We start from the raw sequence: 15,228 nt of genomic DNA on the forward strand, positions 1-15,228 counted from the left end.
TATAAATATTTGATTTTTTATCTGACCAAAACCATTTACATTTGGTATGCTTTTCTTCATAAATTCGTACAAAGTGTTGGGTATGCGAATATATTTAGGGGACGTAAGTCGTGCATATTTAGGACACAGGTTGTTTCGTTGTTGTGGTCAGTGTTTTTTGCTGTTTTTGATGCAATGTACCGAAACGCGAACAATGAAAATGAAGCAGAAGACAGGCGCAAATCCAGCAGCAGTTCCGAAGGGGAATATCAGGTAACGAGAAATGCATACTTATTCTTAAGGTGTAAAATTTATCATTTCAGATGTATGAACATTGTGTGTTTTTGTGTTTTGTTTCCCAGATGCGTGTCATGGATTGACGATTTGGGGGCAATATCCACAGTTTTTTACCCTCAAGACGGAACGAGTAGTGTTCACAACAAGGCGTGGATGTTGACTTAATCAGTGCAGTCTGCATCTGACTTCTTCCTTGGCTTGGACTGGGTTCTGGGTTCTGACGAACGTGTGTAGTAGCTGTGGAGTCTGGTGAGCTGACTGGGTATGATAAGTGGGTGGCCCATAGACCAGAAATGAACTGGTCTAGTACAAAGGTTAAAACTATGTACACGTGGTGCTGCAGGGAAGCTATACTTAGCTGAGCCAGGATGCTGACCCAGACCAGTCTGGAAGAGCTCCAATGAAGGAGTATCCGTGAGGCTGGATGGCAGACTGTTCCACTGTTCTAGGAAAGAAGCTGTTGCAGAGGGCTGTTTGGGTGGCAAGTTTCTGGAACAGCCTTTGGGCTCCCCTTCTCTGGCTATGACCTTAAGGTGTAGAAGAGTGACTTATCAATGTCAGCCATGCTGTTACTGATTTTGTAAAGCATGACGAGGTGGTTGTGTTGTCTTCTATCTGTGAGAAAGATGTTGAGCATGCTAGTCATACACTATACAGCCCAATGTCTGATCACTGTAGTAGCTGAAGACATAGTGGGCTGCCCTGCATTGTGCTTTCTCAAGTGCCGTGACATCTTTCTGACAGGTCTGGTCGCAGACTGTGGATGCATTCTCTAAGAATAGTCTGACCATGGTCTTGCACATCACTTTTGGAGCAATCGCAGATTTTCTGCCTCAGAAAACCCACTACTCTGTTGCCCTTGTTGACCATGTTGGTGATGTGTTTTCCCAAGGACAGGTCCTTTATGATGGTAATCCTGAGGTATTTGGTGGATGATGTTGTTTCCAGTGTCTGTCCATGGAGGCTGTATGCGGCTGGTATAACAGCTTTCTTCTTGCTTGGGGAGATGCAGATGATGGTGCATTTGCTGGGGTTGAAGCTCTTTTGCCAAATTGATTCCCACCGTTCCAGGGACAAAAGACAAAAGGGCATGTTGTTGGAAATCTTAAGGGGAGGTGATCTTTGTTGTTGTTGTTGTTGTTGTTTTTCTTTCTTTTTTCATGGTTCTTTCCCAATTCCAGATGTTTTGATTGATATGGACACTTATAAACAGAATAAAGTGCCCATCCTCAGTCAGAGACCAAGCTCAAAACACTTTACGAACACGGGGTCATTTGCACAACAGGATGCCTACCAGGCTAGAGCTGACTGATGGCTGCCACTGGGCGATCATCATTCGTTTCCTGTGTCATTCAATCAGATTTCAGGCATGCACACATACACACTTAGACAGACATGTAACATTTTACGTGTATGACTCTTTTTGTTCATTTACCCCACCTTGTAGGCAGCCATACTCCGTTTTCGGGGGTGTGCATGCTGGGTATGTTCTTGTTTCCATAACCCACTGAATGCTGACATGGATTACAGGGTCTTTAACATGCATATTAGATCTTCTGCATTCATATACACATGAAGGGGGTTCAGGCATAAGCAGGTATGCACATATGTTGACCTGGGAGATCAGAAAAATCTCTAGATAGATATACATATGTACTTTGTAGTCGTTAAAATTTCTTCTTTACAATGAAATCTTCATTGTTTAAAGGCATTTCATTTAAGTTGCAGACATGTAAAGTGTTAAGCACAATTCTTCCAAATTATTTTTTTTCAATATGGTGGGCAGTTTCAGAAGAGAATGCAGCTAGAATTCTGCTAAATGTTACCTTTTTTGTGCATGTTTGTTTGTCAGTTAGGTTGGAACAGAGCGAACAATTAGAATCCAGTTGAATGTTGCATTTATTTATCTGTTAGGTTGGTCCAGAGTTCCAGACACCAAACTTTAGTGGAATACCAGACTGGAACCCACAAGGTCCTGCCAGCCTGCAATACATGTGCCTGTTCCCCATGTTGCGCGTAAGGTTCAACTGCAGTTTCCCGGCAGAGCAGTCGCCTCATGTCAATAAAGTCAAAGTGTCAATTACGCATCGCCAACAGAGGCTTAAGGAGTTCAAATCGGGCAAGACAACAGGGAGAAATATCCATGGTAAGTTACGATAGTAATAATTATAAGGTTATTTGAATAGCGCCTGATAAGAAAGAAAATTGCTCTGATCACTTTACAATAGTTCCAATAACATGAATAAAAATGTCTTGCAATAGTATGATAATGATAAGTTAAACCATCATCAAAACATGCAAGTTAATCCAACTTTCTGAGAAAACATTATTAACTGTGACAGGAAATGCATTGAAACTGAAAGAACCCACTAAGTACTATGTATCTATATAGCAAAACAATAGTAAAGTTTAAACAGACAAAACTGTCTCAATGACTACATCATGCTTACACGGAGGTCATTGCTATGTAAATTGTATCCATAGAACTAAACTACTGCAGGTATTCAGGCTTTAATCAAAGACTTGGTTTGACAGGGGTTCAGTTCAATAAACTGTCCCAAAACATGAGAGAAACCTCACGTATATCAGACAATTATTCTCTGCTAAAATTGGCCAGAATGACATAAAAACATTCCTACTGCCCCAAAACAGTTCTTGTTATTTGCAAATTTTTATATGAAATGGGATAATTTTCATATGGGCATGGACACAGAAAAGACACAACTTTCAAATTTCCAAAACTAGTAGTAGTATAACAGTAAAAATTATTGTATCATATGTCTTCCTTGAATATTGATATTTTTTAGTAGAGTTTGGAAACTGTCTGATAACTTGAATGTCACATTGCTTTCAGATGAGAAAAGACTGCATAAGGCTGCAAGTGATAACCAGTATGACGTGGGTAAGTTTGTGTGTATACTCTTTGGCAGAGATTGTGTGTGTGTGTGTGTGTGTGTGTGTGTGTGTGTGTGTGTGTGTGTTAGAATCTTTTCTTTGTTAGATTTACTGCCAAACACAAGCTCAAAACAGTCCAGCAGGTTTTGTTCATTTTGTTGTGTGGCCTTCACTTGTTGCTTCAGGTGGTGTGCATGTATCTGTGCATGTGTCTGTCTGTGTGTATCAGTGAGTGGAAAGTGAATGAGAAACAAAATTTAGAAACAAAAGCTGGCCAAATTATAAACAGAAAGCATTCTAAGACTAATATCCATCATGGTTGAGATTTTGAGTCAAGAACGTGTAAAAATAGAAAAAAAATTAGGTGTAGTGATACCAGGGATCACAAGACTCTTGATTCTCCAAAATACAATATTGCCATCGTTTGCTTTGGTTTCAGACAAATACTATCAGCAACAACCATAGAGAGAAACTAAGCATCCCACAGAGTTTCAGTTTCAGTAGCTCAAGGAGGCGTCACTACGTTCGGACAAATCCATATACGCTACACACATCTGCCCAGCAGATGCCTGACCAGCAGCGTAACCCAATGCGCACAGAAAATTCCTTAAACATTGTTATTATGGAAAGTGGGTGAAAAAGCTCTTCTTTTTTTTTAGGAAAAAAAAATGTTCTGTAGAGATTTTCACAAATCAGAAGTATGAATACAATGAATAGGCCTAAAAACTACTCGATGAATTGGGCTCAAAATGATGGCTACACTATAAACAGAAACCACATGATAAATCGCAGTCCAGTTTGGGGGTACATGACGAGAAGTAATCAAAATAAGAGCTGCACCACAAAGTGTAGTCTGAGTATGGGCTGTCGGTATGTAATAAAATTAAGTCCATACTAAGGATACTTGATTTTTAAAAATATGGTTAGATAATAAACTGTGATTGAAAAAAGGACTATAAAAGAAATAACAGGTGTGGTGGAAACTTTAAATTTGGAAAAGTAAATGTGTGTGTGTGAGTGAGTGAGAGTTAAAGAGATATCTGCAGTATCAGTACAATCAGTGTGTGTCAGTACCATTCATCAGGAGGGAAATTATCACTCAAAATTACTTTAGGGAATATCCATAAAAATTATCAGGTTTTGTCCTATACGTTTAGGGTCACAAAGAATTGCTCCACATGCTCATAGTCGTAGGGACTGTCAGAGTGTGTATTTTTGCAGTGGTTGAACTGTTGGAGTCGGGTGTGGACCCATGTTGCTGTGACAACAAACAGAGATCAGCACTACACTTTGCTGCCTCACAGGGCAATGAACTGATTGGTATGAATTTGTGTGGTTCAGACAGAAATGTGCATGAACTGGGTGGTACTGTGTGTGTTAACTCATTGAAATCTGCACCCAAGTGTTGCTCTGGCATCAAAATTCATCTCAATAAAACGGTTTTCATGTTCATGCATGTGCAGAAACCACAAAGGAAGGGAACTAACTCATACAGTATTTCCAGATTTGTCAACATGTGATTTGGAGGAAAAACAGTGTATTTTCTGCACTTTTCGTTATCAGTATGGCATGGAGGCCAATCAAGGCTGTAAACTCCGTAGGGTAAAATGGATTAAACTGATATGTGTTGACCGATTTCAGCCCAATAGAAGACATGGCACAAGCTTTTGACATAGATGGCAGCAGCAAGTCAGTATGATGACAGCGTCAGCAAAAATGTAAAGGCTGAAGTGGTAATGGTTGCCTCAACTTTTATTGGTTATTTAAAAGTAGCATGGAACACAGTATGAACAAACATAGAAGGATACTGCTGATTTTATACTACTTTATTGTCATAATGAAACTGGTCTTAGATAGAATTGTAGCCAGATTTTTTTTCTATTGTTGTTTTTTCCCTTATGTTTAACTTTTGCTATTCTCATCAGAAGAAACTGCACATGTATTTTATGTTTTAATGTAGGTACAAAACTAGGTATTGGGCATTTTATGAGATATGTGTATCCTGAGTAGATACTTCTGTTTTTGAAGTAATAGCAGGCATGGATCATACTGATAATATGATATTTATTCAGTCTTGAGTCTTGTTGTTAATCTTGTTGTTACTTTTTTGAAGGCATATAATGCTGAGAAAATTGTTCTTTAAAAAGTTGTTATTAGCACCTTATTTCCTACTTTTTTTCTTTTTTTTCTTTTTTTTTTTCGTAGATTTGAGTTCTAAAAATGGTGAAATGATTTTATGATAACGATAGTAGGTTGAAGTCAGACATCACTCTGTAGAAATTATTATTCTTTCTTTCTCTTTTAGAGGTCTGTGCAAGACTATGAATTCATCTATCAATAAGACTTACTTTCCTCAAAACTCCGTATGTGATTTTGATACATATGATTCTGCTTTTTTCAGATAATCAGTATCTGATATTAACATGGCTGAAAGCATTGTACATTACTTTGCCCAAATATGATCAGCTTGTTTGGTTTGGTTTTGGTTTAGGGTTTATCATCCTATCTCATGGATTTAGTTGTTTTTTTCAGTGAAGGCATTGCTTGACAAGGGAGCCAACCCAAACAGCAGAGATATTCTGGGCAACACTCCAATGCATCTGGGTAAGTTTGAAGGCATTTTCTGTGCTGCCTTTGTAGATCAAGAAAGGCAAGGGGAGAGGATGTAAAGGAAAATAAAAAAGACTGTGTGACATTTTCATTCATCCTACAAATCTGTCTTTCTCTTTATATATATTTCTCTCATCTCTCATCTGCCTCTCTGTCCCTCCTCCTTCCCTCTGTCCCTCTATGTTTCCCTCTTACTTTGTCTATCATATGTTTGTTGGTAAGGGAAAGAAGGGGCAGGGGACTGGGTATTTATCTCTAACATACTTCAGGCATTCCATTCTGTACATTTGTATTCTATAGATTACATCTATTTCCTCTAGGTTTGTGACTTTTGGTGTATTGGGATGTTTGAAATCGCTATATAAATATACCATTAGTGTATTTATAATTACATTTGTCATATTTTATCACATGCTCTTTCTTCCCGAACTGTTCATTATTGTAGAAACGATTTATGTCTTAGTGACAAAATTTTAATGGACTGGGGTTTTTTTGGGTTTTTTTCAGCTGCAATCACTGGACATGTGCCTGTTGTCACTCTACTCCTTAAAGCAGGTATGTATGTTTAGTCTCGGGATTATGACCAGGTTAAAGATATATGATTATTATGATGATAATGATGATGATATTGATCATAATGGTAAGAAGAAAGGGCAAAAGTGAGTTTCAGACTGTACCAGAAGTGCAGTTTGGGATACATTTTGTTAGTAGTGTATGTGTTTTGTGAAAACTATCTTTTAAATCATGGCTATACACATGAGAGAATTGCATGCATACATGCAGGCACAGCACACACATATACGCACACACGCACACATATATCTATCTTCTATTTATCTATCTATTGATATATATATAGAAATAGAAAGATATGTGTGTGTAATATATATGCACCTACATACCTTAGCATCAATACAGTTCCTAATATAACAGACAATGCACTTTTCCTTCAGTCATGTCGCAGGATGAGAGGTTTTGAATTTTCTAATGATCAGAAATATTTTTGCAGCATTCAGAATTCCCAAGAACACCATACACATGTGGAAGGAATCTGCTCGTTTTCATTCTTTTTAATTAGAACTGCAGATATATACTCTTTTAATTTGCATTACAGATGATTTATGGTTTTCAAAGTCTGTTGTTGGTGTGTTGTTTTTGTTTGTTTGTTTTTTTTGTTAGCCTTTTGTACAGTAATTTGAAACATACACAGTTTTTTGTTGTCCTTTTCTATAATCATTTGGAGACATATATTAATTTCAGACAGATACAGAAGTGTCCTGTGATGAATGCTAACACCTTGCTCCATGCTTTCTCTCTCTTTCAAGGGACGGACATCAAATCCATGGACAAAAATGGCCGAACACCACTGCATCTGGCGCAGGCCAGGCTGAAAGTGCTGTCCACAAACACCAGCTGTAGCTCTGAACATTTGAAGGCAGAAGTTACACAGGTGAGCAAACTAGCTGGCAGTTTGTTTTTGAAGGGAAAGAATGAGATCAGTATGATTGCAGTCCATTGACAAGTATGTTCTTTAATGATAGATATTGTCTTTTATGTGTATGATAAGTGAAAGTATATTAAAAACCTGTAAGTTTTGAGGGGTTTTTTTTAAAGTATATACATGAGGTGTGTGTTTTTTTTAAGTATATACATGTCTGTGCATGTTTCTATCATGTTTGTGTTCATATCAGTGGTATCTGTTTGTAAAATAAGGATTAAGATATATAGAAAACCAGTTACATTGATTATTGAAAATATATTTGTGTACAAATGCATATCAGATTTGTGTTCATACCAGTATTAAGACAGTGTAAGGTTATTCTTTTTTCCCCAAAAAATACATGAAAATTTTGCATGTAGCTACTATTCATATGATTTTGCAGAAAGCTTGGTAGTATTTGCATCTTGCCTGAAAATTAAAGGGAGTTACTTGAATATTACCCAGTACAAGCTAAGTTTGAAGCTGTTGCCAATTATTATTGTGGGTTTGTTTTTTTTATACTTAAGTTATATAGCAACACTGGAGCAACTCATCAGAGAGCTTCTGTTTGCCGACGATGCTGCCCTCGTCGCCCATACAGAAGCGGCCCTGCAGCGTATAACGTCCTGCTTCGCAGAGGCTGCGCAGCTCTTCGGCCTAGAAGTCAGTCTGAAAAAGACGGAAGTTCTCCACCAGCCTGCCCCACAGGAAGAATTCCACGCTCCTCACATCAACATCGGTGAGACAGAGCTGAAGTCGGTCCACCAGTTCAGCTACCTAGGCTGCACCATCTCGTCTGACGCCAAGATCGACAAGGAGATCGACAACAGACTTGCAAAGGCAAACAGCGCATTCGGCAGGCTGTACAAGAGAGTGTGGAACAACAAACACCTGAAGAAAGACACAAAGATCAGCGTGTACAGAGCTGTTGTACTGCCCACCCTGTTGTATGGTTCCGAAACCTGGGTCACCTACCGGCACCACATACGACTGCTTGATCGCTTCCACCAGCGCTGCCTTCGCACCATCCTCAGCATCCACTGGAGTGACTACATCACAAATGTCGAGGTCCTGGAGCAGGCAAAGACTATCAGCATCGAGGCAGTGCTGCTAAAGACCCAGCTACGTTGGGCAGGGCACGTGTCCAGGATGGAGGACCACCGCCTGCCCAAGATCGCGCTGTATGGCGAACTGTCCACTGGCCACCGTGACAGAGGAGCACCCAAGAAGAGATACAAAGACTCCTTGAAGAAAGCTCTCGGTGCCTGTCACATTGACCATCGCCAGTGGTCCGCAGTAGCCGCTGATCGAGAGACCTGGCGACGCACCATCCACCAAGCTGTCTCCTCCTTCGAAAACAACCGCAGGGCCAGCCTTGAGGACAAACGCAGAAGGAGGAAGAACCACGACGCTGCAGCCGCGAACCCAGACCAGACTTTCCCTTGCAACCGCTGCGGCCGACTCTGCTTTTCCCGCATTGGCCTTGTCAGCCATGAACGTGCCTGCATCAGACGTGGACAACGCCCTTCCTAGATCTATAGCATCTATTTCAGTCAGAGACCAACCTGTAAGTGCTTTACAAACACAGAGTCATTTGCACAGCCAGCTTCCTATCTAGGTAGATATGACTGATTGCTGCCTTTGGGCACTCATCATTCGTTTTCTGTGTCATGCAGTGAGACTTTAGTCATGCTTACACGAACATGTATTGTAAGAGTGGATTTTTCTTCAAGACTTTGCCAGGGGCATCCCTTTTGTTGCATTGGGCTCTTAAATATGTGTTAAGTACATGCTGCACACAGGACCTCAGTTTATAATTTCTTCTGAAAGACCAGCATCCAGACCACCACTACATCTCTCACTTCCAAGGCAGACACATAACCAGGCTACCACTCCACTGCCTGACAAATTAGAGAAAGTGGGGTGCCTAAATGTTGATGGATGCAGGTAAAAAACTGGGTGACCTAAACTCATTTAACTTTTGTGCAACAGGGGGAAGGGGGGAAATTCAGCTGCATCACTAGGCCATCACTCCACGTTTGTCATGGTTACAGATCTCGGAGATGATGAAGACCTACCTGAACCTGTCTGACCTGAACGTGACGACAGCAGAGGTGGACCAGCTATGCAATCAGCTGGAGCAGAGCAGTACACTGGAGGAGGTGGATGCAGTCAACAGTCTGCTGGCCTCCTTCACCTCCATGACCATCCAGAAGGACCAGCAGCCAGGGTAGACATGGCACCACTCGCTGTCTCTCTCCCTTTGGTCTCCCCCCATGGACCGGTCCCATGATTTTTAAACTGTTACATGACCAAGGAAGATATAGGTATGGAGCAAACGTTGGACTCCAAGCAGCAGTGTCATATGGAGCAAAAGTAATGGAGCTTGATGAAGAACAGTTTACCTTTGTCTATAGTGATACCTTGGTTTTTTTAACTATGACAGGACTAAGGAAGGTATAGATATGGAGAAAATGTTGGACAATATGCAACAATGTCAGATGGAGCAAAAGTTAGAGAGTGTGATGTACTGATAAACAACAGCTGTTTTCTTTTCCCTGCATGGACTGGTACCATGATTTTAAAACTGTAACAGGACCAAGGAGACATGAATATTGAGCGGAAGTCTGATACACAGATGAACAACTGTAACAACGGCTGTTTTTACTTTGCCATTCCTATGGGCTGGTTCACATCAGATTCCAGACTCATGATGGTGCAGCCATGAAATTATATGTGACGCAGCACGCAGAAACCCGGCTAAAGTCGCATCCAGCGATTCTTAGCTGTACACAAAAACAAGTGGTCAGGGTCAAAATCATCAAGATCGTGATTTTTATAAATATCGCATCTTCGAAGTCTTGTCTTTGCTGTTGGTTAGTATCTTTCACAAAACACCCTGGAACTGTAGTATTTTCAATGTTTTCAGGCGCATACCTTTCAAAACCATGTAGAAAAATACTGCACTCTTTTGCCATATTTCGGTTGCATGCTGAAAGCAACGAAAACCGGGAAATTCTGGTATGTGAAGTCATAAATGGAAATGAGTAGCGAACAGGCATTAATCGTCTCCCCCAGACCTTCTGAATCAAGATAGTGTATGAATGTAGTCAGTTTTAAATGGTTTTACTGGCTACCCTCTGTAAGTTGCGACTTTAGCTGGGTCCCATCGATTCTTCAAATTTTGCCAAGTTTCCAACTCAAAGTTAGAAAAATATTCATTTTTATGGAAAGTTCAGGCTTTCTGTGGAATATTTTAATTGATGTTGTTTCATTCTATGGTGTGTATGACTCACAAAAATTCATCGAAGGACCTATGTGTTCATAAAATTGACGCAACATGAAGTGAACAAATATGGCGTCTTCGAAAACATCATCTTCTTAAGTCAAAGGCACACAAATATGTTGTTTTTTCCATGAGCTGATTTCTCCATTTTTACTCCTTGGGCACCCAAACTTAGAAAAAATCATAGAAAAAAAACTATGACAGATAAATCCATCCTGTTTTTTTCATTTTGATCTGTGATTTTTAAACTTGTAGAAGGTTTACACATGTAAAAAATGATAAATTGCGACTTTAGCCGGGTTTTCGCGTACTTCGTCACATATAGTTATAAATTATTACACTGGTAAGCACCGTCTGTAGGATTATTAAAAAGTAATGAATTATGAAGACTGATACATTGGTTAACAACTTCCTTAGGATTGTTATATGATTATAAATTATGAAGACTGATACATTGGTGAACAACATCTGTAAGATTGTTAAAAAGTGATGAATTGTGAAGACTGTTACATTGGTTAACAACCTCTGTAGGATTGTTATATAATTATGAATTATGAAGATTGAGACATCAGTGAACAACCTTTGTAGAATTATAAAGACTGATACATTGGTGAACAGCCTTTGTAGGATTGTTTTGACAGCTCTGTTTGGGTACACATCTTGGTTATGGTCATTGACATGAATTGATGTAGTATCTGGTTTATGATGAGAAAAGTTTGGAGTGAAAAAGATTTCAGAATGGATTTGGAAGCGATTGTGTTTTAATTTTACATGAATTCAGATGTTGATATTTTAAACAAAGATTTAGAAGATATTAAAATTGTCAAGTTTTGATATTTTGTGTCTGGATAAAGATTTGCACGGAATGAATTTGTTTGTTGTCAAGAGACGATATTAAACTTAAAGTTGTCAAGTTTGGTATCGTTTGTCTAGATAAAGTTTAGCACAGAACGAATTTGTTGTCATGAGATAGATCTTGAAGGTGGCAAGATATTGTCTGGCTCCGCTGAGGTGAAGTGACAGTTGTTCCTGTCAGAAATCCTTGGCATGTGATTGTTTGACAATGAGTTTGTGAGTGTTTGTGAATGTTGCAGGAGTGCTCACTCATCCTGATGTGACAGGTGCTTCATGCATGGTTTCTTAGGCCAATGCTTTTTCAAGGACACAAAGGACCTGTGAAATACTTGTCAGCTTTTTTATTATTATTATTGGAAGTTTAGTGTTGGATGAATAATGGATACTTCATGTGACATTGGTTCAAGAATTCTTGTCACAAAATTGTGCTATATGGTTGTGCTGGATTGTACGTCATTTTCCACTTTCTTTTTCCTCCTCCTCTTTCCTTTTTTTTTCCATTTTAAATTGTCTTTCATTGGAAACAAGCAAGTTTGCAGCAGTTCATATGAAACAGCATCTTGCATAAGACACATTCTCTTATCTATTTGTAATTATTGGTTGATTGTCAGCTTGATTATGTGTCTTTATCCATCATGTTTCTGTTCGATTTCATTACCCTTTGGATAATGAATACTACAGCACATTTTGCTTTCTTCCATAGGTTTACTGCTCATTTATTTATTGAGATATCTCTTAGATGTTTGGCTCTTTTTCTTATACCCTTGGCTGTGATGTGACTATTTTATCATTTGATGTTGTTTGTAATTTAGGTGGTCACGGTGCATATGAATTTTCTTTTTCCAGACAGTTTTGGAACATAAACATACACTTTGCAGAACGTAAAACCAGAAAAATCCTGTAAAACATGTTTTCAGTATGCATTCCTCCAGAGATTGAAGATTGTTATTTACAGTTGTTGCCAGCAGACATATTTGGTATGGCAGTCAATGAAACAATATTTAACTGAATCTGAATTTGGAATGAACAGCAGTACCCTGCATTATTTACAAACTGATACCACGAACAGTTCATGGGAAGGAACTATGTTTTGACATTCTACCATGAGCTGAACCTGGTAAGTGCCACTGTCCTTTTAGTATGCCAAAAATCGGTTGACACTACTTTGTGAGATACAGAAACACGCACATGACATAGCCAAAACAGCTGAAAATGGCATAGTACGAGGCACTCATGGGATTAAGGGGAAGAGCATTGCATTCTTTGTGTGTGTGTGGGTGTGTGTATACACATGAATGTGTGCATGTTTGTGTCTAAATTTCTTTCTTGCCCTGAACCAAAATATGTGCATGTGTGTGTTTGGGGTGTGTTTTTTGTTGTTGTTTTTTTGTTGTTGTTCTTCTTCTTCTTTCATTTTTCTAGTTTTAAGATCGTCATCCAGATTTTGTTGTTTTTTGTTGTTGTTTATTTTGTTTTTGTTTTTAGATAAAAAAAATAAAATTAAAAAAGTCCAAAATTATATATTCTTGTATACCTTTTGCAGAGGGTTTGTTTTTTTTTTTTTTTTTTTTTTCATAGTGTTTGTTGTGCAGAAAATATATTTGAAGAGTAGCAACTTCAACTGGTTACCAACACAAACAAATACTGAAAGCATACATCCAGGTCTCTTGTTCTGTCAGCAGATAATAACCCATTTTATTGTTTCTTCCTTGTGCTTTCCAGTGACCAGATAAAGCATTGTGCGGGTGTGTTCTCCTTGCGTTATAGCTCCTTATGATTTACTGTCTGTTATTTCACTTCTGATTAACTTTGTTAGAGTACTGGCCAGTGAAGTATGTGAATGGGTTTTTTTGTGTATATGACTCTGTGGCTTACATTGCTGTTTTGGTTGTTGGTTTGTTTGTAGTTGTTGTTGCTGTTTTGGTTTTGTTGGTTTGTTTGTAGTTGTTGTTTTTTGGGGGGAGGTGGAATCTGCAGGGAGTCTTTTGTATTTTACATGAATACCACACATATCGACCAGTTGGTTTCTCATATACAGGAATCAATTTTTTGGGGTTTTTTTTTATATCAAAACTGTTGTCTGTAAAAGTGAATCAAGCAAACTTTGAACAAAGCATCAGCTAGCTAACTGTAAGAACGCCTCATGGGGGTGCTTGTGGCTCTTCCATTATAAATAGTATCCCCACCTTTTAGAAATCATGTGCTAGGAATTCCCTCTTTTCTATTACTCTTTGTTTCTGGTGTTTTCCTTTTCTTTCTGTCCTTTCATCCTGTCTTATTTTCTGCCATGCTGGTCAGTCTGTATTTGTTTCTGTTTTGTTTTTTTGTTGGGTTGGTTTTTTCAGAAAGTCTTAATTGTTTTTGGGGTTTTTTTTTTCTGGATTTCATTATTGGGCATTCTGTGTTGTTGTTGTTTTGTTGTTGTTTTTTGTGCTTTGATGGTAGTCACCCATTGACGTGTTATTTTGTTTTCATTGCCTTTTATAATATATGATTTTGTGTATCATGAGTAATCACGTCTATGTTAGGTTCAATTTTTTTCATCCTCGGGGACCGGGTTGATGAGGTGATCTTTGCAGCGTTAGGTTTGCTTAGAGTTAAGAATGTTCCTAAGCATATGGAATTTAATGTGAAGTTAGGAACATTCTTAACGATTAGCAAACAGCACTGCTAAGGTTGCTCATGAAACCCATCCCTGGTGAAAAAATTGACAGAATGGTCAATGTTAAGGCATCTTCTGGGTTCTTGTGCATGGATATGACTGTGCTTGTGTCTAATTTTCTTTTCCAGATGTTTTATGTTTTGTTGCGTGTGTGTGTGTGTTTTGTGGGGGTTTTTTTTTTTGTTTTTTTTATTCTGTGGAACTGATATTTTGTTTTCCAGCCCTAATTCTTGATTGCCTGGGTATCAGCAACAATAATAGTATAAAAAAAATTTAAATCACCAGTCACACATTGTTGTACTTGACTGCCTTGTTAGGTGTTTGTAACAAGTCATTATTTTATGTTTCCATTAAATTCATTGATACAACAGCCATAATAAATTATTTATAACAAGAACTGTTTGCTATTGTTTCTTTCAGACTGAATGCTATAATCAGTTTGTACACTGTACTGGTTTTTGTACATGAAGTATTAGAAGGGTCTAGGACTATAATGGTTTTAATTTGATGCAATTCATACAGAAAAGATGTCAAAATATATCTGTTCCTCAGTCACATGAGTTTTTTCAAACCAGCAAGAATGGTGACATATGCTAGTGCACCAGTTCGTGAATGCTGAAGGCTGTTTTCTGACCATGGAAACAAAAATTCAGCAGGTGCACCTCCATCAGTCTTTCCGTTCTAGCATACTGGACATCCACACCTAGTGACTTCAATCAGTCAAGTGGCAAGCTCTATGTCCTGTCTCCTCCGCTAGATAGGGGCCCCGAGACTGCTTTTGATGAGCACTGGTGTGGTGGCTGTGTATGAGGGACTGAGAATGAGCAATATCAGAGTAATGCCTCTGAAATGGTGCAAATAAATGAAAGGAAAATAATTTGCAAACATGTATTTTATCCTTAACTTTGGTGCCAGTAATTATGATCAGTGAAAAAGTGCTCTTGATGTCTCAAAATCAGAAATACTTTCCATGGCTGGATTGATCCACAAGCAACCTTAGCAGCACTGAATTTGCTTAGTGTTAAGAATTTTCCTAATTCTATGGTGTTATAAGTCTGTGGAAAACGACAGACTTAGGAACATTTCTTATGCTATTATTCTTAAGTAAACTTAGCAATGCTTAGATCTCTTGTCTTGTGCAACTCAGCCCAGGACTTGAAAGAG

General features: G+C 38.6%; 1 protein-coding gene across 1 annotated transcript; it reads left to right on the top strand.

Annotated features, from left to right (window-relative positions):
- The first annotated feature begins 122 nt into the window (after nt 1-122).
- LOC143292918 (ankyrin repeat domain-containing protein 54-like) lies at nt 123-14,441 on the top strand. Its single transcript, XM_076603611.1, has 8 exons — nt 123-252; nt 2,191-2,422; nt 3,131-3,178; nt 4,393-4,491; nt 5,704-5,775; nt 6,289-6,336; nt 7,107-7,231; nt 9,316-14,441. Exons 1-8 carry the CDS (start codon nt 175-177, stop codon nt 9,493-9,495), a joined length of 882 nt encoding a protein of 293 aa, XP_076459726.1. The 5' UTR covers nt 123-174; the 3' UTR covers nt 9,496-14,441.
- Nucleotides 14,442-15,228: the final 787 nt, after the last annotated feature.

The sequence above is a fragment of the Babylonia areolata genome, chromosome 18, assembly GCF_041734735.1.
Source record: "Babylonia areolata isolate BAREFJ2019XMU chromosome 18, ASM4173473v1, whole genome shotgun sequence".
NCBI classification, from domain to species: Eukaryota; Metazoa; Mollusca; class Gastropoda; order Neogastropoda; family Buccinidae; genus Babylonia; species Babylonia areolata.